This window comes from Magallana gigas, chromosome 10 (genome assembly GCF_963853765.1).
Source record: "Magallana gigas chromosome 10, xbMagGiga1.1, whole genome shotgun sequence".
Lineage (NCBI taxonomy): Eukaryota > Metazoa > Mollusca > Bivalvia > Ostreida > Ostreidae > Magallana > Magallana gigas.
Genome location: NC_088862.1, coordinates 6,008,291 through 6,033,809, shown reverse-complemented (window position 1 = coordinate 6,033,809; position 25,519 = coordinate 6,008,291). Strand labels below are relative to the sequence as shown.

General features: G+C 30.6%; 1 protein-coding gene across 2 annotated transcripts; it reads left to right on the top strand.

The window, feature by feature from the left end:
- The first annotated feature begins 428 nt into the window (after window positions 1-428).
- Window positions 429-25,519, top strand: LOC105334183 (uncharacterized). 2 transcript variants are annotated; one of them, XM_066074026.1, is made up of 16 exons: window positions 429-577; window positions 4,757-4,812; window positions 5,210-5,250; window positions 5,518-5,621; window positions 5,958-6,024; window positions 6,723-6,806; window positions 7,375-7,483; window positions 7,673-7,813; window positions 8,265-8,281; window positions 8,559-8,683; window positions 9,217-9,286; window positions 10,159-10,242; window positions 11,161-11,263; window positions 11,399-11,530; window positions 24,339-24,458; window positions 25,313-25,519. In XM_066074026.1, the coding sequence occupies exons 1-16, from the start codon at window positions 501-503 to the stop codon at window positions 25,450-25,452; spliced, it is 1,470 nt and encodes a 489-aa protein (XP_065930098.1). In that variant the 5' UTR covers window positions 429-500; the 3' UTR covers window positions 25,453-25,519. The 2 variants fall into 2 exon arrangements, with proteins under 2 accessions (XP_065930098.1, XP_034308645.2); XM_034452754.2 differs by lacking the exons at window positions 24,339-24,458; window positions 25,313-25,519 and adding an exon at window positions 11,693-12,223 and having other exon boundaries at window positions 433-577.

The window sequence follows — 25,519 nt, the reverse complement described above, 5'->3', positions numbered from 1 at the left end:
AAATTACTATTCTTTGACCTTTTGATATCAAATATCATAACATTCGATCGGAAAAATAGTGACTTTAGAATAATTGTCAAAAGTGGCGGCGCATCTGAAATGTGTTTACAATGTAATTAAAGGAATACCGTGTAGGTTTTTTTTATCAAAACATATTGTATATGAATCAAAGGAAGGTTCAGCTGAAAAACATGCCTATCCTCTCATTGATCTCTGAGATACTTTTTCTTAAATTTCAAGTCTTTACAGTACTAACTTAATAACTACATGTAATAATTAACTAGGTGAGTGTTGTGTTCTATGAATATGATGTTTCGTAAGTAAAATTTCCAATTAACATAGATGCGATGCACTTATTGCAAATTAATGAGAACATAAACTTATTTCAAAATTGAGTCTCTAAACCATCTAGAACCGACATTAGCTAGCTAATTGAGTTGTTTTCTTACCTGGAAAAAAATCCCATTTTTTTTTAATAATACCTGACGTTTGATGGTAAAATGTATCATTTCGCCATGGAACACCGACTGCTATGGTTGGGTTTACTACAATGTGTGATAGCAGCCTACACCTCCCCGTAAGTATTATATTTACATTTTTTCTTATCGGAACATAGAAGAAGTAAGACGAAAGCAATTTGTTTTAAAATTTTTAATTATAGACGCATCAGCGTGTTTTAAAACGCAATTCTGCGATTACGTTGACGATTTTTTATGTCGCATATTTTGGTTCGATGCCGTCGCAGAATATAAACGTTTCTTTAACATGTCATAGAAAGTTAAAGGAGAATAATATGTTTGTTTTTGTTTTTAATAACTCATCAATCAGTTATAAATTTGTCTAACTCATTTTGAAATGTTAAAATCCTTTAATTTATGCAACATAAGATCCGCATTGTTAAGAATGACAAAAACACACTTACATGATCTTAGTGATGAATATTTTATTTTTCATTACAAACTGTAAAACATAAGACAAAAACATGTTAAAGCGCGTATGCATTTTTTTTTTATTACACCTTGAAGTTTTCTATAATACTGTAAAATAAAAACTTCAGAGAACCAATTTCAAGAGAATGTTTTCTTATTGAATTTAATTGGTTTTCTCTTGTTTAAGTTAAAAGCAACTCCATAACTAGTGTGAATGTTTGTAGGAAACAAAATTTCCAAAAATGATTTACAGAATTTATAACCCGGTTCATAACATTCTGACTATTGTATCTTACAGTGCAAATACAATCAACATCGTTCTCGGTACTTTTTACTGACCTCATTGTATTGAGTAAAAACCCAGTTTTTACTAACAGATCTAAATAACATGTCAGTTAGAGTAAACAAATTGCTTATGTCTTATAAGACTTATAAGATAGCGGAGGCGTTGGAGCGCAGCGCATTAAAACCTCTGGTGAGAAAAGTACAAATATATTGTTGTTTTCTGTCAGATAAGAAAGATAAGTTCATTTTTTTTTCTCAACACAAAGCGTAATTCATGTTGTGATAAAGATAAGTAGTGTATGTTGCGTTAATTCATCATCTGACTCTTTACTAAAAATGATATTGAGGCGCACCTTTGTGGTAAATATTTGTCAAAAAACTGTGTCCAAATAACCTCTCTTCGACTTACAATGACTTTTCTTAAAAATCTTCCGCTTGTGCAAATGAAGAATATTTTAGAAATCATTGCATACTCATTTTTAAGGTATACGTAAATAAGATACCGGTTATGATTATGGTATATTCAAACATTCTAAACCTATTTTACAGTATTCTCGATTTCTTGATTTAGAACATTTAAAACATTCATCATACTGGTATATATAATATGCATTAACATAAATAATAACGTCAACCTTTAGTCTAAAGTATAAACGACGGTTTTACATACTCAGGAGTATTTAAGATTATGTGTGAATAAAATATATATATAAATGATGACAAAAATGATTTTCATTTTTTTTATTTACCATTTCGTTTTTTATTGTAGTTGACAAATCTTTTCAAAGATATAACATTTTTAGCGTGATACGCAGTATATGCAATTGACCGCGTGCTACTTCCTTTTTATTAAATGGTAAATTAAATTAAAAACATACTTAAAGTACAAATGTACTTATCCTCTTTTGCTAACGTACATCATACATCTCCGAGTAATCCGACAATATTTGTCGTATGTCAACAAATATCGTATCTCTGCTATTATTTATGGCTTATTCAAAGTTATCCAAAGATGGGCGAAAAACCATCTAGGACAGATGTGATGGGATAACAAATGACTCTCGCTCTACAACTGTTATGCATCTATGAACAGCAAGTGCGGACATCTAGTAAATAAATCATATTCGAACATGGGGAGATACATCTTGTTTGTACGTCATCCTTATTTTAAGCGTCATATTACATGGCAATAGGTCACATTATAGTATTTGCAAGCATCGCAATAGGACGTCTAGTAAACAGCATTGTGTACGAACATGGGGAGATAAATCTCATTTATACGTCATCCTTATTCTAAGCGTTATCTTGCACAACAGAGTATTTGCAAGCATCGTAATAGTTTTACTATTATTTACAAATTACTAACAAGCTTTTACACTTATGCATGTATATATATAAGGTTATATCTTTATATACCGACCTTACGTTAAATCGTTCCTTGTAATAGGTAGCAACGAAAACCAACGAGATAGATAACCAAATTTTCTTTCTATGATTCAATTCAATACAGGGTTGAAGGTCCTAAAATCAACGGGGTCCTTATTTTAGTTCCTCTCCGACTCACATCCCATTATTACTCGCAGGAACGTGTTCTTTTGTATGCAATAGACTTATGATCAACTGATCCAGTATTGACATGTATTAAATACACTTTAAACGAGTATAAAGAATCTGATTTTCAAAACTTGGCAAAAAGAATATCAGCAAATTGTTTGGTAAACACTTTTTCTCTCCTTTTTAATCAATTCAATAAAATATAAATTGATATATCAATCATTTAATATTAATTCGTTTGATGAGATATTGTCGCTTCTGATTGGTCAAAAAACTTCTCTTTGATACCTGTATCAATAAAATTTTGCTTGATCTACTTTTCTCAACTGTTCTGATCTAACACTATTTATAGAACGGAAATTTCCAAACTAAACACTGTCAACAAAATGTAAAGTTGTTTCTGTTTCATTGTCTGGAAACAAAATACCACTTTTTAAACAAAAAAACTTGAAAGTTTAACCTTTAAAAATAAATAAAACGCATTATTTGATTCACGAAATAGAAAATTAAGAGTCGCTTGAGATCAATCAACATATCTGCGAAGCTGGCTGTTCCTTTTCCAGAAAAATCATTACGAACATAAATGCTAATACACCTTTACGGTAACACGGCTGTTCAAATTTGGTAACGATGATTTTTAAATTTACACTCGTACATGATCGGACATAAGAATAAGCATCGTCAAGCAAAGCTATGAGTAATGCATCAATTCCTACCATTTAAGTAAATCACTGGCTATCTAGTTACCACAAATTTTACAAAGGTCGCTTATACATACTATTCTTTGTCGACATATCAACTATTTTCGTCCACGATCGTCCCTCCTTGGATGGTTATGTCCAGTTGCATATTCCAGCGATCTCACATGAAAACTAGTTTTATTACGAATCTCTCTGCACAGTGAATAATACCACAAGCTATCGCATGTATTTTCCTTTCGTTTTCAATTCAGCCGGTTCAGATTTTAACTCACTTTATTGGTTTAATCCATTAAATTCAGCTCAATAGCTCTGCATCAGCTGAAGGCGCATCCATTTTGAATATTTGTTGCTGTTGTTCTTTTGTATTCATACGCGCCGCTTCATTTACATTATTTACATTTGTGATCAATGACACTTCACATTTTTTGATTTGAAAATGTTTTATTAAATGATAGGACATGAAAATGATAATTTTTCTATTGATCGTATTCGGTCAATTCTTTCTTTGATACGTCGATCAACAGGAAAAATTATTATCTTCATTTCTTAAAACCCTATGGCGTATTCAACACGTAATCTTAAGATAAATTAAACTGACACGTTGCTAAGCTGGTGTTTCTTTTTTCTCTAAAAGTAAAGTAAAAAAGATGAAGTAAAACATAAATTTTATTGATTGTTTGATCAGTATCTATCTTTTATTTTGACATATCAATTTAATTTCGTTTTAAATCTAGACATAATTTGATATCTAAACGTTTTCTCACTTTTAATTTTTCCACGTATTGTTTTAGCAACAACATTCAATTTCCTTGCTTTTCATCATGGAACATTTTTAAATGTAAATCTAAAAGCTTAATTTTAAAATTGGTAAAATTACAATTATATTGATTGAAAAGATCAGTACATGTGTAATTATGACAATTTAAGTACTTAATAATGATAATAATGTATTTTATGGAAAAATCAGAACTAGCAATATTTTTTTTCTTTAGGTTAAGTCTTTAAATAACATTGATAAATGACATGCAACAAATTTACAATGTAAATTACCTGTATATTTTTCTCCTTCTTTATCAAAACCTGAAGTAATATTCTGCAAATAAAATGAAAAATTAATAATTTCTAAATGACATATAGAACAAAGGACCATATTCGATAAGGTCTAATATCTGCCCCCCCCCCCCCCCCCCCAACTTTCACAAACTTTACAAAACATCATACTGATATTTTGATAGAATGTAAATCTTTATATGTAAGATACAGAAATTTAGAAGTTTAATTTTACAGCAGCAACATAACTTTGATAAAGACGGACAAAACAATTCACAAACCTGAAGAAACAGGTACGTGGAGAGAGAGAGAGAGAGAGAGAGAGAGAGAGAGAGAGAGAGAGAGAGAGAGAGAGAGAGAGAGAGGTGTATGGAGTGGCTTTGCTACTGCACTTATATGACAATTCTAAAACGTGTGGGACATTTTTTTAGGCATTTGTCTTATTTGTAAGGTTTCAATCTAACTCTCTTTCTCATTAAATAATATTTACGAAAGTTGTATGTAATAATATAATTCTTAGTTCCAAAATCTACTTTCAGTTGTATACAGTAATTTAAAACGTCATCCAATTGATATATCATAGCTATTGAAGATACATATAACTTCAACTCTTTTTTTGTCTCTGTATTTTACGGGTAGGGTGGTTAAATCAGTCTATTTTTCTGTCGTATGATTTTGATCTTATTTCAGATTTCGCATCAAAGCCGGGAAGGACCGAGGAAATAAAAAATGTATAAACTATTACTTTTTTTTTTATTGAATATCTATCTTTCGACGTTGTCCTTACAAAATCAGTATCCGCGTTGCTTTTGCTTTCGTGAAATCGAACATCAAACAATAGTACAAATTCATGTTGTTTTTTGTGACTAATTAACAGACAATAATTTCGAAAATAGTTTGCCATAACTTTACTAGAGAATCTTAATCTTAAGATTTATTTTAAAAAAATAACTTTTTTTTTTTTAAACATGTTCTGATAAAAAGTAAATTTGTTTCAGACAAACGTGGAGGTTGATCCCGACTTTGCTTTAAAGGTCTCAATTCGCAGATCAAAGCAAAAACATGGACATTGTTCTAAAAGAATCATCAATATATGTGCAAGGTACATGCAACATTATTCATGTTGAGGAGCCATTTGTCAACCAAGCATGTAGAAAGATGCATCATAAGCATATTATTTAACATCATTCAATGTGCATGTAAAAGCGTAAAGACAGTTGGCTTAAACATTAAAAAATAATAGTAAAACAACTGTAGATTCTTTTTTATACATAAAACATGCATTGGCCTGATTATAATGCTATACTTGTATAGTATTGAGAAATTAAGCAATCGTAAAATTATATCTTTTAGAAATTTAACCATTAAAGTGTTGCCAGTTGACAATGTCGACAGAAGACAATGGGAAAAGAATTTATTCAAATGATTTTATTTGTAGTTATAACGGAAGTAACGGAACCAAGATGGCAGTAGTTAGAGTAAAAATGCAAATTGGTTGGATCCCGGTTCGTATTAAACGTTTCGTTCACTATGAATAAAAATTAAAAATCTTATCACGATTTTACTCTTGTCGAGTAATAGATTATTATTGTTTGTGTTATAAAAGGAACTAGACACAATTTGAGATCAGAAGTTGTTTTTATTTTTATGGTTATTTACTTGGGCATTCTGAATGGTTGCCAACAATTTAAAGTAATTTGTCAAGTTTCAAGGAAAATACAAAGATGAAAACTCATTGTAACATGTATGTAAACAAATATTGAGTCTTATATTTGTTCACACATAATGCAAAGTACAAAAATTAAAATCATTTCTTTGACAAAGTGACTCTTTCTCAGCAAGATAAACGAATTGAATAATATCATAAATAATATGATGGAAAAAAAATCTTTTAATTAAAACTTATACTACATTGTAATACTACACATATGTAAACAATAACAGGACTCGAAGCTTGGTTTACCTAACTACGAGTATTGAAATCCGTAACGATATTGCTTGTTACTCAATATTGATATTTTAACTTTGACAAATAGTTAAAAATACACATATTTACCATTCTAGATACTTAAAATGAAAACATAAAAAGTAAACATTTGTGGTTCAAATTTTGTTTTGCAATTGTTTTGTTTTATTTTTAATTAATGCTGGTCTTTTTATTTTATTGGACGTCTTTATCAGATGTTATATTTTCACATCACAGGTTATTTCCAATGATCTTAAAAATACAACCGGTCTTCAAAAGTATGAAGTCAACGGAGATATTGTCAACTTTTATTTTAAAGACGTACGTTAATTTCGTTTACTTTGAAAAATTGCATTAACTGCTTTTTAATCATTTTTAATATTACTAATCCAAGACTACAATTACTTTGAATAATTCTTTCTAAGGTAAAACCGACATTTAAAAAATATTTAAAATACATCATTTATGCTTATCTTTATTAATCTTTATTAATTTTACCAAATTATCAATTTTGGTAAACTTTTAAAATGACATAATCATTTACGTTTTGTTATCAACACTTCAAACTTTGATGCTAACACAACCAAATATAAAAATGTCGTTGTTCTAGCAAAAAAGTATCTACGCAGGAATTATGTTTTATAACTAGGCATTGATTAATAAAAAAGATATGTTGTACAATTGAATGGGGAAGGGGTGTGGTGGAAAAGGGTATTGTAAATAAATAAATAATTGAATGATTTAAGCATTCTGTCAATCAGTAAAATCAAAATAAAAATTACCGCTTGGGAATTTAATTTTAATCCCCAATTAGAACACATTTTATATGCAGTACTTCTTTTATCAAACTGTTTCTTACGTTAATAGTCATTTGTATCATTTGGTTTAGCTTCACGCAGAACGAAAATGTTTTAACTTAGATGTAGAGCAGAAAGTGATATTAGGGAACCCGAAACCAGCCTACGTGAAGATATTTGACGATGAAACAGGTGATACAGGTACAACAAAAGTTATTAAAATTTACATGTATTGTATTATCTTTATTGAATATTCATCTACTTTAAAAACGTAAAAATTGTTTGATTATCTGATGTCAATTTTAGAAGTATGCTCGGTTAATTTGAACGATGAATTTAATTTTAGAAAGCAAATGAAATAGAATTCAATGATTAATCGTTTCTACATAGGTTTATCAATAACTAAAGAATACGACATTAGAACAACATGCGGGACAAAGGAAGAGTTGCCTTTCCTTACGCCGGAGGAGTTTGATCGTCGTTCAAGCATGCAACCGGTCATGCAGCTCCGAGTACCAATGAATCATCCAAGTAAATAATGATGCACCAGTTTTGATAAGCACACTTTCTTTTGTCTTTGCTTTTAAAGATAGGGTGATTACATGTAAATCAGTCCTATGTTCTACCAAGTGATTTCAATCAATTATTCTGCAATAACTGTTTTAAGGGAGATAAGTTTTTTTCATGTTTTATAGACAGATCAGCTTAACAATATTTTTTACTGGTATAATGTACCTTTATAAACAAAAACAGGGCACGGACCTTGTTTACATGACAAAGAATTGTGAGCCCTCTATCTTGCTTATAACTCTACAAATGACTCTCAAACTTCTTTGGATCATAAGAAAGGCATTTCTAAAGCATTGTAAATAATAATAACAGAGTAATAAGTTTTAGCCAAAATCTTTACCATGCTCCTTTAAGGTTAGGGTGTTGAAATCAATCTCTTCTTCTATCTATTGATTTTGATTTTTTTCTTCAGGTTTTGCACCAAAGCCGGTAAGAATCGACAAATAGGAAAGTATATACACTTTAAAGTGAATATTTTTGCTTCGACGTGGTCATCACAAAATCAGTATTCATGTTGCTTTTGCTTTCGTGGAATTGTGCGTATAATTTTTATACAAATTCACATGTACACGTTGGGACTATTTAATCAGACAATCATCTTCGAAAATAGTTTTGCAACAATTTTACAAAAGAATCTAAATCTAAAAAAAACAACCAGAATTGTTACACATTTAAAAATATCTGAAAAATAGTAATCTCGTTTCAGGCAACCATGAAAATCGTAAAGCCAAAAGTTAAGGCTGATCCGGACTTTACTTTAAAGGTCTTCATCATCAGATCGAAGCAAAAACATGGCCATTGTTCCAAGAGAACCATCAATATATGTGCAAGGTACATGTAACATGATGTATTTTGATGCTTCATCTATAAGCAAAGTAATATTATCCGATGTGCATGTCGAAGGTTTCAGATAGAATACATCAATATTCAAATCATAGTAAACATGCTCAGGAAAATCTGGTTTACACAATTAGATAAAGATTGTTATAAATATTCTAACTAAACCTTAAAAATACTTATAAATACTTCAAAATAAAATCAATATATTTTTTTGAAAAAACCCCGTAAGTTTTGCATGTGAATTGTTATGACGTCACAAGTGGACACCAGCTCCTATTCAAGCATTTTTACATCATAAAACAAACATTGATTGTCATAATCTTTCATTCATTATAATAAAACAGTTTTACTCTCGGTCGCTTTATTCTCATCAGATTCATTAAAATATGTAATTTCCTCATTAAAAGCTATAATGCTGTAATGAATTGTGAATTATAACTTCCATTCTCTAAACCGTAACAGTGTTGTCATTTCACCCTAAAGACAACAGGAAAGGGTTTTAATACAAATTATTTTATTTGTAGTTATAACGGAAGTAGTGTTCGAAACAACATGACTATAGTTGAAGTCAAAATGCAGACTGGTTGGATCCCGGTTCGTATAAAACGTTGAATTATGAACAAAAATAAGATGTTACTTCACAATTTTAATCTTACTGAGTAATAGATTGCAGAGTTGTTTGTGTTTTCAAGGGATCCTTGATACGATTCGAAATAAAAGAAAATATTTTTATTTATATGGTTAAAGTTGTTTACTTGTACATTTTGAATGATTGACAAATATTGACTGTTAGTAGTCATGTTTCAAGCGAGATACAGAGGTATTAACTCATTGTTATGTAAACCTTGAATCTTATATTTGTTAGAAATAATGCATGGTAGAAAAATTTTCATTTCTTTGAAAAAAATACGCATTCTAAACCAGAAAATCTAATTGAATGTGTTCATAGATAACATTATGAAAAAAAAATTAAACTCATACTAATACCACTCAATGTGATCAATAGCAAGACTTTGTTCAGATATAATGTAACAATGAATTTGGAATACTACATGTATAACTATTTTGCTTGCACTCAATTTTGTTTTTAAACTTTCACTTATAATTAAAAAGATATTCATATCTACCATTTTAGATACTTAGAAAAACCCCACAAAGACTGTAAAAGTTTTAATTCAAATCGTATCTTGGATCCTTTAAGATTTAAAATAATTGTTCAGACTTATATATATATATATATATATATATATATATATATATATATATATATATATATATATATATATATATATATATATATATATAATAAAATCGGATTTACACTTTTCAAACCAAAGAAAAACAAATTTTTGCAGAATTGTTGCACAAGGTATGTTATGTAACTGATTTGTTTGTATATTTTCATTCAAAACTTATCTCATTATTTCATAGGATTGCTTAATCAATAGTTATTTTCTATTTCACAGAAAATATCCGATGATCTTAAAAAAACAACGGGTCTTCAAAAATATGAACTCACCGGAGATATTGTCAACTTTTATTTTGAAGACGTACGTTAGTTTCATTGATGTTGAAAGCTTTGCATTAACTGCTTTCTGATCCATGTTTTAAATCTTGATAATGTGATACAATGATATGAAGAGCATTTTAATGGTAACACCGAAGTTTAATAAAATCGATATTAAATACAAATTAATTATGCCTATCCTTATAATTTCTTTTTTTATTTGACTTTTTAAAAAAAATCTTTTTATGTTAATCTTTTTAAATGACCTCAATTTAATTTTAATTACGACATTATAAAAAAATTATGAAAAAGTAATTATATTTACATTCTGTTACAAATACTGCAAACACACAGTTATATATAAAGACATTATTGTTCAAGACAATCAACTCTACGAGGGGATTAACTTTTATATAATAGGCATTGAATGTTTAAAAATTCAAGATTTAATGTCATATGTTTATTTCGGGGGGGGGGGGGTTGTTGTTGTTGTGGGGTGTTTTTGTCTATATATCTTACGTATATTTTTGACATATACGTTCGGTAAACCTCTGTTAGCACAATTTGTTGTGTAATAACAGATGAAATATTTTTCCCACTTTGTATTTGTATTCAGTTATTCTCAACTACCGAGGCCGATCTTCTGAATTGTTGGTCATTTGACTGCGACCTCTTTGCCCAAAACACTAGATAATTAACAAGGATTTACCTAATTTAACAAATAATTAATGCCTGAGGAGTCAAAAGACCAAAATATTCTGCTTCTGGCGAAAGGTGTTTGTAAATAAATAGATATATGGTTTTTGAAATTGGCTTTATGTTATTCAGTAGATCGAAGTAAATTTGTCGCTTGGGAATTCATAATTCGATTTCAATCCCAAAAATTAACATATTTTGTATGTAATATTTCTTTTATCAAACTGTTACTCAATTAAGTAGTCATTTATATAATTTGTTTTAGCTTGATGCTGAACAAAAGTGTTTTAACTTAGATGTAGAGCAGAAAAATAAATTAAGGAACCCTAAACCAGCCTACGTGAAGATATATGACTACTTTGAAACAGGTGATGCAATAAACGTTTTTATATTTATTTCATAAACCTGTATTTGTAATATTGTGCTTTGTTAAATTATTGAGCGATGAATATTAATTCAAACAAAGCCAGTAAGATAGATTTGAATTATATTTTTTTGAAAAGATTCATCAGTAACTAGAGAATACGATATAAAGACAACATGTGGGACAAAGGAAGAGTTGCCTTTCCTGACGCCAGAGGAGTATGTTCGTTTGCCACCAATTATGCAGGCCCGAGTACCACTCCACCATCCAGGTAAATTTGATGGAACAGTTTGTCTTTTTCTATAATTGTTTTAAGGTAGATAAGTGTAATTATTTTGGTTTTATGTTTAAAGAATAAGGTATTAAAAACTCTTTTTTTTCATATTTTTAAGTCTTTTTTTCGGTGGACTGCATGCTTTTCTTTTTTTTCCAGACTTAGCACCAATTCCGGACGGGACTGGAAAAAAGGAACCGGGCGGGACCGGAAAAAAGAAAAATGTATAAAGTTTTATTAAAGATTTTTGTTCCTAGTTGGTCCTTTAAAAATCAGTACTTTTGTCGATTCGCATGTCAGATCGGAATACGAATGAAGAGTTGCATGGCAGGACTAAATGCACTGTTTGACAATATTTAGAATTACAATACATATGTGTGCATGTATATTTCTTATAAAAAACAAAAATTACGATGAACAAGCATGCTCTTTTTATCCATTATTGGAATAGTTTCTATGTTGTTTGCTCGTAATCAATAGTCTTCGAGGGCTTTGATTTCTCTCTCTTGTGTTATTCGGTCATTACCTTTAATTCTAAATCAAATGCTACGTAATATCTGCTGGTTTTGATAATCTGTATTTCATGTACATGTATATGTATTTTTCTGTATAATTAAATCAATATCCATTATAATTAATTACAATTAAGTTTCGTTTTGGGAATGAATACATATATTTTCTTTTTTATTTTGAGACAATTTTCATTAAATTTTGTGTTTGATTTCTGTTCATTATATTCATATATTTAACCTACTCTAAATCTAGAGAAATACTCATGCACATATTTCTCGGAAATACACCCAGTGGTCTGTATTTAGCTCACCTTAGCCACAGATTCAATTGAGCTTCTATTATACCTTTAAAACGTTATACGTCGTCCGTCTTGTTGTCTGTACGTCCGCCTGTAAACATTTCACACATTTTTTATTTCTATAACCACTAGGTCAAATGCGATACAAGGCATCCAAATACACCAAAAGAAAATAAATCATGTAATTATTAATTTCAAAAAACAATAACTATCTATAAATAACTTCTGGGGGCCCAGATAAATTCAAAATTCAATATAGAAATATAAAGAAAATGTTAAAAAATGTTCTGATCAAGTTCTTCAGTGTTAACATTTGTGATATTACTTTGCATCTTCATATAGTGTAAATTCTGAATTGTTAAAATCGTTTATTTCAAGGCAATAAATGGGGTCCGAAGTTCAAAGTTCAATTTAGTAATACATGTACAAATAGAAAATGTTCAAAAACTTTTCAGTCAAGAACTAAGGATATGATGAAATTAAAGAAGGTTTCAACGACTTTTTCTTTTTGAATATTTTATATGTATGAGTAGATAAAAAATTAAAGAAGTGGAATTATTTTTGTCAAAGCAAGCTTTATGGCCCAAGAGCCTCTTCCTGTGAAATGCCATATCCTTTTTTCCAATTTCAATTTAAATTTCACTGTAATTGTTGCAAAATAGTTTTTATTGCTTAAAACTTAAGAAATTCGGAATGCAAGGAAAAATACTATAATATAATATCATACTACATTAACACTCTAAATATTCAGAATTGTTTGTTCATCCGTTTTCGGATGAACATTGTCTGTTACCTCTAGCCTAAAAATTGTACTTATACATTCTATATGTACATGTATATTAAATATACTTTTGAAATTCTGTTTAACTTTGCCAAATAAACTAAGTTGATTAAAAAAAATTCAAAACAAAATACATATTTACAAAGGGTAGTACAGTGCTATATTTGGCGGGGTTTTTAAAGAAGAAAGTGAACGGTTTTCATAACTCAATAGTTTTGAAGACTCTCATTAAGCTTCCTAACGGTCAGTGTAGAATAAACATACAAAATCTTTATGCATTCCGATCTCACCATTTTGTTCCCTTAAACATATTTGTTCATCTTTTTAAAAAATATTTCTGCCTATCTCAACAATCAAATCCAGATACTTAAAGTAGAAACTCAATAATATTTGAAATTAGAAGAAATCGGGCTTAATTTTATTTTTTGAAATTTTACCCCACCCTTTGTTTACTCCTACGTGAATTGTACAAATGTAATGTAAAAATTATGTCTATTTGTATGCAAATTTTTAAGAAAATGACTTTATATCGATTTTTTAAAGAAGCGTTATAATTTAATTCCTTAAACATTTTGTGATAACCTAAGTACATGCTCCAGTGTTTTGGGATTTAAAACCACCGGGTTTGGCTTGTAAAATTTTGTCTAAATTTTTACTTTTATATTCACTATATGTGTTCAACATTACACTGCATCAAAATCATTATTAAAAGATAGATGAAACCAAAAATGTGTGATTGTTTTCTTGAAATAATAAATTTCCATCCCAAATTTTAGCAAGAATTATTAAATAGTAATTTTATTTGAGACCCAAAAATTATGTTAAATAGTTACATAGGCCATACAAATTTTATTAGATAGGCAAGTGACATAAAAATGAATTTTTTTAGTCCCCATCTTGATATTTAAGGTTGTAAAAAACATCCCTGAAGGTATCTATTTAAAATCTTTTCTTAAAAACACAAAACAGTGGGTAAATATCATTGTAAAAATTACAAGTGTTGTTTTTTTAACATGTACATTACCTTAGGTTACCAGTTTAAATTGGTCTGTTGTTTACAAAAAGGTTTCATGTACAAAGAGTACATAATTACTTATTATTATTACAATTATAATTACTTATTTCCAAAGCAAATTGCAATTATAAGTCTGAGGCGATGTGGACAAATATTGACAAAGTCGGTTTTTTAAAATAAATTCTATTTTATATTCATTTATTTCAAAAAAAAAAACCCCCCAGAAAACACAATCATTTAAGAAATGAACTTTAGAAATTTTTTAGCGCATCTGTTTTGTACTACCTTAAGTGATTTTCGTATGATTATCATTGCTTGTTTGTCAGGTTTCAACCTCCTTAAGACGTTTTTAGGATTCATCGGGGGAACAATTCACTGCTGTAATTTATTCTTCGTTTAATCACTGGGATTCTTTTAATCTTTCCTTAACTGGTTCTCTCGATATAGATAGGAGAGCTTTTATCTTTACCTTTTATCCTTTTATCTTTATGCTATATTTAAGGTCTTCCGTTTCCATGATCATATCTCTAGGTTTTTTTTATTTTAAAAAAAACAACATTTCTGGTCGTCCGTTTCCTGTCCTGCAACAAAAAGCTTGTCACCTCGAGATCTCAGAAACGATAAAGACTTAAACATCCAAACTTTCAGGGATGATAGACCTATAGTTGTACATGTGTTTAAACTATTTCCTTTTGTTCGACGTAACTTCCGGACGTCACCGGAAGCACTTCAAATTTTTTTGTTTTTACGTATTTAATTTATTTTCCGTAGAATGAAGATATCAGTATAAATCTTTACATAAGTCATCTATGCAATGTTTAACCAACAAAAATTCTACTCCCGTTGAGATATCTCGATTATCTCAGGAAGCTTTTTTAATAGATTGTGTGTACCCGAAAGATCTCAGAAACTGCAAATGATCAAGACACGAAACTTTCACTGATTATGGACGTTTGACTGAAGATATGTTTAAACAGTTTCATTTTGTCGACCGTCCACACCGGAAGAGTTTAAATAAATCAAGCTGTTTATCCGTTTAACTGTTTTTATTTGATAGTTTGAGTTACTTTGATAAAATATAATGTAAGATAGGCAAGTAAACAAGAAAAAGTAAACTTTATTTTCATTGAGCACTTCCGTTTATCTGTTTCCTGTCCCGAAACAAAAAACCTTATTTAAACGAGATCTAAAAAACGGTAAGAACTTGAACAACAAAACTTTGTGGGATAATAGACCTATGTATGTACATGTGTTTACACTATTTTGTTGGGCTCGGCATAACTTCCGGTCGTCACCGGAAGCACTTCAAAAATTTGTTTTTATCATATTTTATTCATTTTTCATAAAATGAAAATATCAGTATACAATCTTACATATGTCATCCATATAATGTTAAATTAGCAAATGAATTTTACTTCCGGTGAGATATCTAAAAAATCTCTATATACTTTCCTTATTACAAATTTGATGTCAGTGCGATTTTTGTCACTGTCAGTGATTGAGACACGAAGCTTTCATGATTGATAGAAATTTGATTGGGGATGTGTTTAACGGGTTTAATTTTGTCAACTGTCACTTCCGGTTCTCACAGGAAGGGTTCAAACAAATCATGTTTTTAACAGGTTTAACTGACTTTCTTGTGTGTTTTATCTAGCCTGATAAACAGTGATGTACGCTAAGCAAATGTACGAAAAATACCAGCCTTTTTTTAACAACTTCCCATTGTCTGTTTCCGGTCCGGAGACAAAAAATATTGTTTGAAAGAGATATCAGATTTAGCAGAGACGCGAACAACCAAACTTTGAGGAAAGATTGAAATATGATTGTACAAATGGTTACATGTTTTGTTTAGTTCTGCTTTACTTCCGGTCGTCACAGAAAGTACTTCAAAAATTGTTTCTTATTTATTCTCGTTGTTTTACATGGAAGTTACGTCTGGATATATTATGCACAATAATTATCACATCCACTATTTTTTTCTATTTGAGAAAAGCAATGTCTTACAGTTAAATTGATACATGTATATCAAAACGGAAGACCGTTTTGTTGCTTTTGCAACAAAAGTCTAGTTTATTCTATTATCACAAGAGTGTGGACTGACGCCGAGGTTTGTTCGATATCTAATGTGTACTGTACAGAATATCCATATTTCATCTTATATGTGTTTCTCTACTTGTTTGCACGCATGAAGGAGCATATTAAAATAAAACCTTTGTGTCAAATCAATTGACGATATTGTTTTGTTTCAAGCTACAAATAATATTTTTTTCGACAAACTTAGTTAGAGTCAGCTAATATCCGTGTTTGATTTTGATCTGGGGCCTGTGGAGAAAACTCTTACAGTGGATAGTATTATGGACGTGTAAGAAAACAATTGGTTTTACCTGAGATAGTGGGCGGAGTTTAAAAAAGCGTGGAGTATGTACAGACATCCCGCACTTTTAACAATAGAAATCACGCCAAGCTATAGCGTAATGCACAGTACACATCGCAGAGCCCATATCGCACAGCCTTCAGATTGGTTGTGCATGGAATTGATTACAAACAAGAGGCCCATGGGCCACATCGCTCACTTCATTTTTGGCTTTGTAAATATTCTTAGTCATTTTCAGAAATTCTTAGTACCAACATGTAATCTCAGCAAATTTCGGTAATTAAAAGAACTCACAGAAAAAAGTCAAAAACATATAAAATGCAGATAATGTCCCATCATCTGTTAAAAATTTGTTGAGATCGGTTGAGTAGTTTTCGAGAAATCGCGTGCACAAAATTTGGAAAAAAAAATAAACAGTACGAAAACAATATGTCTTCCGTTGGAAACGGAAGACCTTAACTAGACACGATTTCGTTGCGAGCAACGAGGAGGTCGTCCGTCTGATTATAGAATTTGAGATGTATATGTTTTATCTTGATTTTGCTATTTAATAGCTAATCATGAGTTAGAATAGAAGAACAGGGTCTACATTTTAAGTGCCAGATACTATTTTGTTTCAGTTGTAAGAGCTTTGGTTGAAAACATTTAGACCTAGTTTGAGAGACCAGCCCCTTCTTCTTGCTATTAAATGAAAGGTTATTTAATTCTTAAGACATTTTGTTCAACAAGTGTTTAGAAACTCGTCACCATTCTTCATATATCTGAGAAAAAAGTTTTAGGGGCCGTCACTTATCCCTTATTGGAGCCGCTGAACCAAATTTTGAAGGTTGCATGTTGTTAAGTATATCATTTTGGGCATCTTTTCTTTTATTATGCATTTCAAAATATTTTTCCTTTCTGAGATATGGGTGATCAAAATTTTGGACTTTTGGCCCCTAAAACCCTTAATTATGTAACACATGATGAAATCATTACATTGCATGGATACATAATTGTAAAATAAACATATTTGCTTCGATAACCTTTCACAAACTATCTCTCAGTAAAGGGTTACAGATGAAAGACTTAAGAGTCCCTTTGTTCCCTAATTTGAGGGGCAAGCCCCTTTTTCTTGATATCAAATGAAAGGTCATTTAATTCTTAACACATTTTATTGTTTTGACAAAATATTTTTTAGAAAAGAGATAAACAAAGAAAACCAGAAAAAATAACGACGTTTTTTTTTAATCTCAATTTCCGGGTCCAGGCGAGCTTCAACGCCTTTTGAGTCAGACAAAAATGAATGCCTAAAGACACATCTACAATCTTTCATCTACAATCCCTGAAAGTTTGAACTCAATATCTTCAATCGTTAAGGAGAAGACCCTAGGACATGCCGACCCTCTGAAAATCGCTAAAACATCAATATCTCAAAAACGGAAATGACGTCATCAAAATAAAAAATTACGTATAAAGTTATGATCAGTATCTATCATATCTGAAAGTTTAATGAAAATCGGCTGAGTTGTTTTTGAGAAATCGCGTGCACAAAATTTGTTGGAAAAAAAATAGCGAAGAAAAAGAAACAGAACGAAAACAATATGGCCTTCCGTTGGAAACGGAAGACCTTAATGACGCCATTATGTACAAATGACGTCTTGAAGATTGTCTGACTTTAATGAATAAATATTTTAAAGCAAACTGTGGGTATTTTCTGACAGGTTTTTGATTGAGAAACATCAAGTGCATTCTTGCTCAAGTACAATTTTTAAATATGATATGTATAGTTATATGAACAAAGGCACATGTAAAAATGGTACCAGAGCATACTAACGGAAGACAAAATATGAAGGAAAATGACAATATTGTAATTTGTTTCCAAAGTTGCGGGAATTATCCCAATTAGTGGCGTCATATTTGATCAGATATTTAAGCCTTGAATGTTTTATTTTTGGATATTGTCGTTTCTAACTAACCAAAGCGTACAAACAAAAAGAAAACTTCGCGGATTGTGGATTTCGTGCTCATTCATTGGGATGTAATTTCATGGATGCGTCGGTTTTCAGTTTCAGTAGGAAAACTAAATCTTCTTAAATTCAAGTTTACGTCGAGTATGTAAATTTGTAGGTGAGCACTACCACTAAATACCTGAAAATTAATCTACCACGTATTCGAATGATTCCACAGTATTTGAAAAAAAAATAAAGAAAATATACATAGAAAATATATCTTTGACAAACAGCTAATATTATATTCAATAAAGTGAAACAATAAATAAAATCTACTAGTAGGCTTTAAAAACTGATTAAAGCTCAACGGGATATTACGACTTCCGTTAAAGTCACAGAGCCGTTAAAAATTTAAATACGATCTCTGAAAACAGAGTGAGAGAGAAACTTTCAGAGATCGTATTACAGACAGATAAATTAGATGACAAAGCACAATGATTTTTTCACGGACATTTTAGGGACAACCTACGCGATTTGCTTACGGAACGATGCGGACTAAGAAACGGAAGTTGTTACATTTTACATGGTAGACATGCATTTGAAAGGACAATACACGAAAAGTTGGTGAAATTGTGTTTGCAATTTCGATTTGGATTTGTACAAAAAGCAAGACACAAATTGTATAACTAAGTATATTTCTACGTTGACAGATTGCGAATGTAGAATTTTTTCAGTGAAGCTGTGTCAAAGGAACTTAAACATAATTTGAGTTCAAATTTCCAAAATTTCTGAATTTAATTTGTCCATTTTAGTATCTAGAATGGTATATTAGGCATTTTATTAATTCGTCAAAATTTGTATGTCAAAAAATGAGTTACAAGCAATATACAGAGTTCGAAATGTTTTGTTATTTAAACAAAGCTCGAGTCTTGTTATTGTTTACATATGTGTGACATTGTTATGAGTTTCAATTAAATATTGCTTTTTGTCTAAAATATTATTTATTAACACATTGGATCACTTTATCTTGTTTGACACGAGTTTTTTTTTGTCAAAGAAATGGCAATTTTTGTACTTTGCATTAAACAACTATAAGACTCGAGCTTTGCTTACATAACAATGATTTCTTTCCTCTGTATCTCGCTTGTAACTTGACATATAACATTTAGAGTTTAGTTAATCATTCAAATAGAACAAGTAAACAATTTTAAACATTAAAAAAAATGGTGATCTCAAATCTTGTCTAGGTCCCTTCAAGAGGTGGACCCATGATCTTACGTGAATCATAAACCTAATCACTTATCCTCGTAATTGATGTTTTCTTGTGGAAAAAAAAATTGAACGAATAAAATTCCATAGTATAAAAAATAAATATTTTTTTTAACAAAGCTAATCAATTATGCCTAAATAAATGTGTTTTCGTTACGATACTAGGTGTGTTTTTCAACATGTCCACGTAGAAAAAGAAATGATTCAGACTATTCATGCGGGACTGTGACCTTTGAGCCAGTCTTTGCTCTTATGCAAGAACCATTCAAATACTGACTTCTATGAGCTTAAGTAGAACGCTGAAAAAAATATAAGGTATGTTTGATTTATCAAACGAGAATCAGTCCGCCGTCTTTGTTTTAAGCAAAACATTGCCTTGAGAGTCCCCCTCCTAGTCCTTTGATAAAGCTTCACAAGTTCCAGATGTTTTTACATGTTCCACCTATTCTCAAGCAATGCACATCCGTTCCTTCAAAGAAAAAAAACCGGTTTCATTATATAGATAGCATAGTTTTGCTTCTGTTCAATTACCGCTGTATATTTTTTCCTACAATGACTTTTTAATCTGTTGGTGAGTTACATTTGTAGCAAAACTCAATACTAACGCATCAATTTGGATTGGTAGGACCAGCACACAATCCAGTTCTGTACGAGAAACAAGACTCCGAGGTATACTGACATCTTCCACCTACTGCCACACACGCAGAGTCACCTCCTGCAATTTAAAAATAATCATTTAAACCACATTTTTTTTTTAAATTATTTCAGTGAGTTATTTTATTGAGCCTTCAATTCTACTTGGTTTAATTGGCCTTGATATTCTGAACACATCAAATATGTTTGCTACATTCAAACAAAAAAATTAACATGCACAAAAACTCTAACTTTTATAGTTATCTTAACATAGATACGTCTTCCATATTATATATTTAAAATAAACTGAATAATCACATTTTGTAAGATTATCGATTTTTTTCAACCAAAAGTTAAAAAAGGCATGTCATTACCTTGAACAAAACAAACTGAGCTAATCAATATAACGGCGATAGTAACACAAACTGCATGACATTCGAAAACAGTTTATGATGACTGAAGTGTAGACTCTGGTTCTTGTTAACTGCTATAGTAAATCGTTAACACATCTGATGCCATTGTATGAGATTAGCATATCCATCTGTTCCATGCATTCTTTGGTTTCTCAATAAACGTACAATGATTACGGATACTTCAAATTATGCACAGTTTTACAGAAATTAAATGTGATAAACCGATTTAGCCTTTGCTTTGTGGAATACAACAAAAAAATCTAAGCGTTCTTTGTTTTTTATTTGAACGTGTAATCCTTTTGAATGAAACAATTTTGTTGTGTTTTTCATTTCTAACAAATGAAGAATGGAAAATGAGTTAAAGTACCTCTTTGATTAACAGATATATACATTAAGAAGACAGTCACATTTTCTGTCATCGCATTGCTTTTTTTTCAATTCTGACCAATTTCGGAATAATTAAGATAATTAAAGTGGTTCTTATTTAAGAGAAAGAAGAATGACTTTTAAGAAAATATCTTTTTTTTTTATTTAAGGTGTTTAATCATATCAAAATTATGTTATCTGGACTTTTATATATAAAAACTAGTATATGAAGTATATTTACCAAAAAAAAAAACATAAAAAAAATCCAAGAAAGCAAAGGTTTTTACAAAAAAGCCTCCTTGTTCATGTTTAATAAATGTAGATACAGTACCCACAATTAATTGTTGTCATAATTCTATCCTAGTGTATTGTGTATCAATCCTATCGTATCGTGCGTGTATCCTGTTCTATCTTGCGTTAATTCTATCCTATCATGCGTTAATCCTTTAAGGTTTATCGTTCTATTTATAAGTTTTCCGGGAGTTTTTTTTTCTTTTTAAATGTATCGTGCCCTTACATAAGCAAGTAACTTTATCTCAAATGTAAGATCGTTTCGTTCCATGTAAACGATATTTAATTTAACAAATAAGGTACATTTCTATCAACATTCCATCCAACAAACAATATTAAGCCATATGCATTCAAGTTCTTTTAGACCAAGGGTATTTAGAAACAAAATTACAAAAGAGTTATCATCTCTATAAGTGATAGAAATGAAAGAGTAATGTGTACAAACGAAATTTTAAGAACAAGGTACCCGGGTTTGTGAATGTAAAATATTTATCTGTATATTGGATATATAATAAATCGTACGCGGAAGGGTCTGACTGCGTAAATTAAACATTAATTTGACCTACTAAATATTTATATCATGCATTATTTTTACAAAAAAGTAACATTTATGACAGATTTACCTTTAAATTTATTCGGAACAAGAACTGATTTTAATTGTACCCACTTATGATTTTCCGTGTGATCTAATCTTGGGCTGAGCTCTTCGGCATATGGCTGGGCTGTTTGGTAGTGAAGGCAATATTAATAATTTAGATAATTTATGGATCATGCTTTTATGGTGTCCCTAAAGGGCCATTTGCAAAAATGTAACAGTGCGTTAGGAACAACGCGCTATCGCATTTATGACAAACACAACGTTAGAAACAACACGCTAATGCGAAGTAACAATGCGCTGCCTAGCTCAAAGTAAAAATGCGCTAGCGCATTTATAACAACGCTCTGGCGCGTTTTTAACATCGCGCTAACTTGATATTAGGAACAATGCACTAGTGGAAAGTGTTCAGCACGCTAGCTGGTTTATTACAACGCACTTGCGCGTTTTTCACAACACGACTTTGCGCCAACACGTCTTTACTCAATATGTCTTGCACTAACACACAACTTTGGATCAGTGTGACGGCGTGTTGTGTGTTAGCTTGACGGCGTGTTGAAAGTTTCGCATCTGCTCGTTTTTATAAACGCGCTAGCGTGTTTTCACTTTGTGCTAGTGCGTTGACAATTCGCACTAGTGCATTGATCCTAACATCGCGCTAGCGCAATGTTCTAAATGCACTAGTGCATTGTTACTTTGCGCTAGCGCGTTGTTCCTCCCATTGCGTTAGCGCATTGTTTAAATTACGCTAGCGTAATGTCATTTTTCTCTAGGGCATTGTCACTTTGTGATTGCAGGTTATTCCTTACTCGCTATTACACTTATGCAAATGGCCCTACTGGGACACGATATATTTTAGCTCATATTTTGAGTTCATTTTCTTTTAACTGTTTTTGTGGGGTTTTTTTTATATAAATTACTAGAACAGATTTTCAATTTCGACATTTGTTAATAAACAAAATTTTCTCAATATATTTTGTTTCGTTTTGTTTATAATTATCAAATTAAGCCAATATTTGGTTACATATAATCATTAAGATCCTTAAACGTGTTTATACGTTTGTCCAGAAAATTGTTTATCATTTTCTATCGTATATCAATCGTATCGTATCGTGCATGTATACTCTTGCGTTATACCTATTCCATCGTACGTGAATCCTCTTCTATCTTTTATTTTTTAAAAAAATAACGTTGCAGGTACTGTAGAATCATAGATAATATATATATTTAGATTCTTTAACCAAAAAGGCAAGCGTCTTTTCTTTATACTGTCAATTTTTTTTTTATACTTTTTAATATTCAACCTATTCTAATATATGCGTACATGTATGTTGCACCATATCTTTGCAAATCGAACTAATTTTGTAGAAAACAAGCATTTACAGCCTATTGATTTTTTAATGCATATGCACTGTTTACACAGTTTTCAAAGATTAGTCAATGTATCGGTGTAAAAGTCGAATTAGTACACCTTTCTTTCACTAACGATGTATTTTGTCAAAATTATATGATATCTATAAATAAAACAGAGGGATTTTATCAAAGTTTAAAGAATTGATCGTTGCTTTACATTGGTGAGCTTAAAATAATCTTATGTTTTGGGGTAAATTTTCCATTGATTTCCTTTTATCTTCTTGATTAAATTTGTCTATCCGAGATTATTCGATTTTAGCATTTACTTCATATCTCCGTTTGACAACATTGTAAACACGTTGTCAACTTCTACATAAATAGAACCCATTGCCGAAGAACTGATATCTTTTATATTGGAGTCGTTCTTTGTTTCATTTTTAGCTCAACTAGTAAAATCTCCTCAGTGCAAACGTTTGGCGTGTTTTTTTTTCAATCCATCCCTTTTCAAGTTCTCAGTAATTCTGTATAGCTGGTGATATTTGAGACAATTGCATTTAAGTAATTGCACTTATAACATCTGTTTCACAACACGTGTAATTTAAAAAATATATAAATGAGATACTGTCGTTGCTTGCTTTATTTACAACAGAGATTGGAGACAATGAATAACTATATGATTCTATTATTTTTTTTCTCTGCATTATTTGTATTCAATGGGAACGTTGTCGATGGTAGTATTATATAATGTACTTAATTTTTAACTTTTTTCTGTTTTATGGTAATTTTATGGGCTTTTATTTTTGTTTTAAAGATATATTTTATAACGGTCATACATCTGAAAAATTTAATATATGGTCCACAATATAACATTCTAGTTTACTAATATTTAGACACAAAACCATTTTATTTGATATATAATGTGGTAAGAAGTAAAATGCATTGTTTAAACAATTAATTATATTTTGTTTTGTTTTAGCTGACGATTCTCCATGCTGGAGACTAAATGGACGATGCCAGTGGACGAGTGAGCCCTGCAGGCGATATAATAGCGCGCCACTCTGTGGGGGCCCTAACAACAGACAGTGCTGTGTAATAGGTAGGAAGAAATTATATAAACACTCACGCTATCACGGGAAAATATTTGAGTACGTTCAGTGTAGATGATTTTACAAATTAAGTTCGTCAATTTGTTTTTGCTTAAATGACTTTAAATACAACATTTAAGGTAGCTCGGAGGCATGTTGACGTTACAGAAGGATTAAAAAGGGTTTACGAAACCCTGTTAACGAAATTATACCAGGTAGCAGCATAAAATTGAATATGTTGAAAAGAATGGCAAGTTTTGGCTTTTATGCGTAAAAAAAATTATTAGTCGCATTAATGACGTGTAACGTTGAAACGAAATTATTATATTTGATGACATTTTTTAAAGATTAAAAGTTGTTTTGCAAATAAAATTGCATTGGTGTTATTAATCGAATTACACGTATTTTGAGGAGTTAAAAAATTAAGAAATCGATAAACATACATAGGAACTCGCACTTCTATTAGAATTTAAAACGATTATACTTGCATTCTAAAATTTATATCATAGCCAATGAATCTATTTTAAAGTAAATTTTTTTTTACATGAAACGACACTTGTCTCGTTCAACCAGACGCTCAGTTGTCTCCGTAAATCTGTGCTCGTCAGAGATTTACGGGAACGAGCTTCAGGTTGAACGAGACTACATAGCAACACTTTAATTTGGCGGACATTAAAAAAAACAGTGCATATATTGTATTAAGCCATCGAAACATACACGTTGTTATAATTTTCAGATTGGGAATTTTCTAAAAACATATCACTAACACTTCAGCAACATTTGCGGACAGAGGAAATTGGGGTTTTTTAAGATGGGTATTTCATACATCAACAATATATACAGCTACGTTTACAACTTGCTTTAGGTGCTGACCGTCTCTGCGAACAAAAGTATCGGTATGGGAGATGCCAGAATATTGGTGGGCTCCTGAGTACCTGTATAGGGGGTTATGATGGAGCCAATCTCTGTGGTGGTGGAAACAACAGACAGTGCTGTCGATATTGATATGAGCAATAATCCAAAATGCACCCATTATTTGATCACTGACAAATAGACAGAAATAAAGTTTATC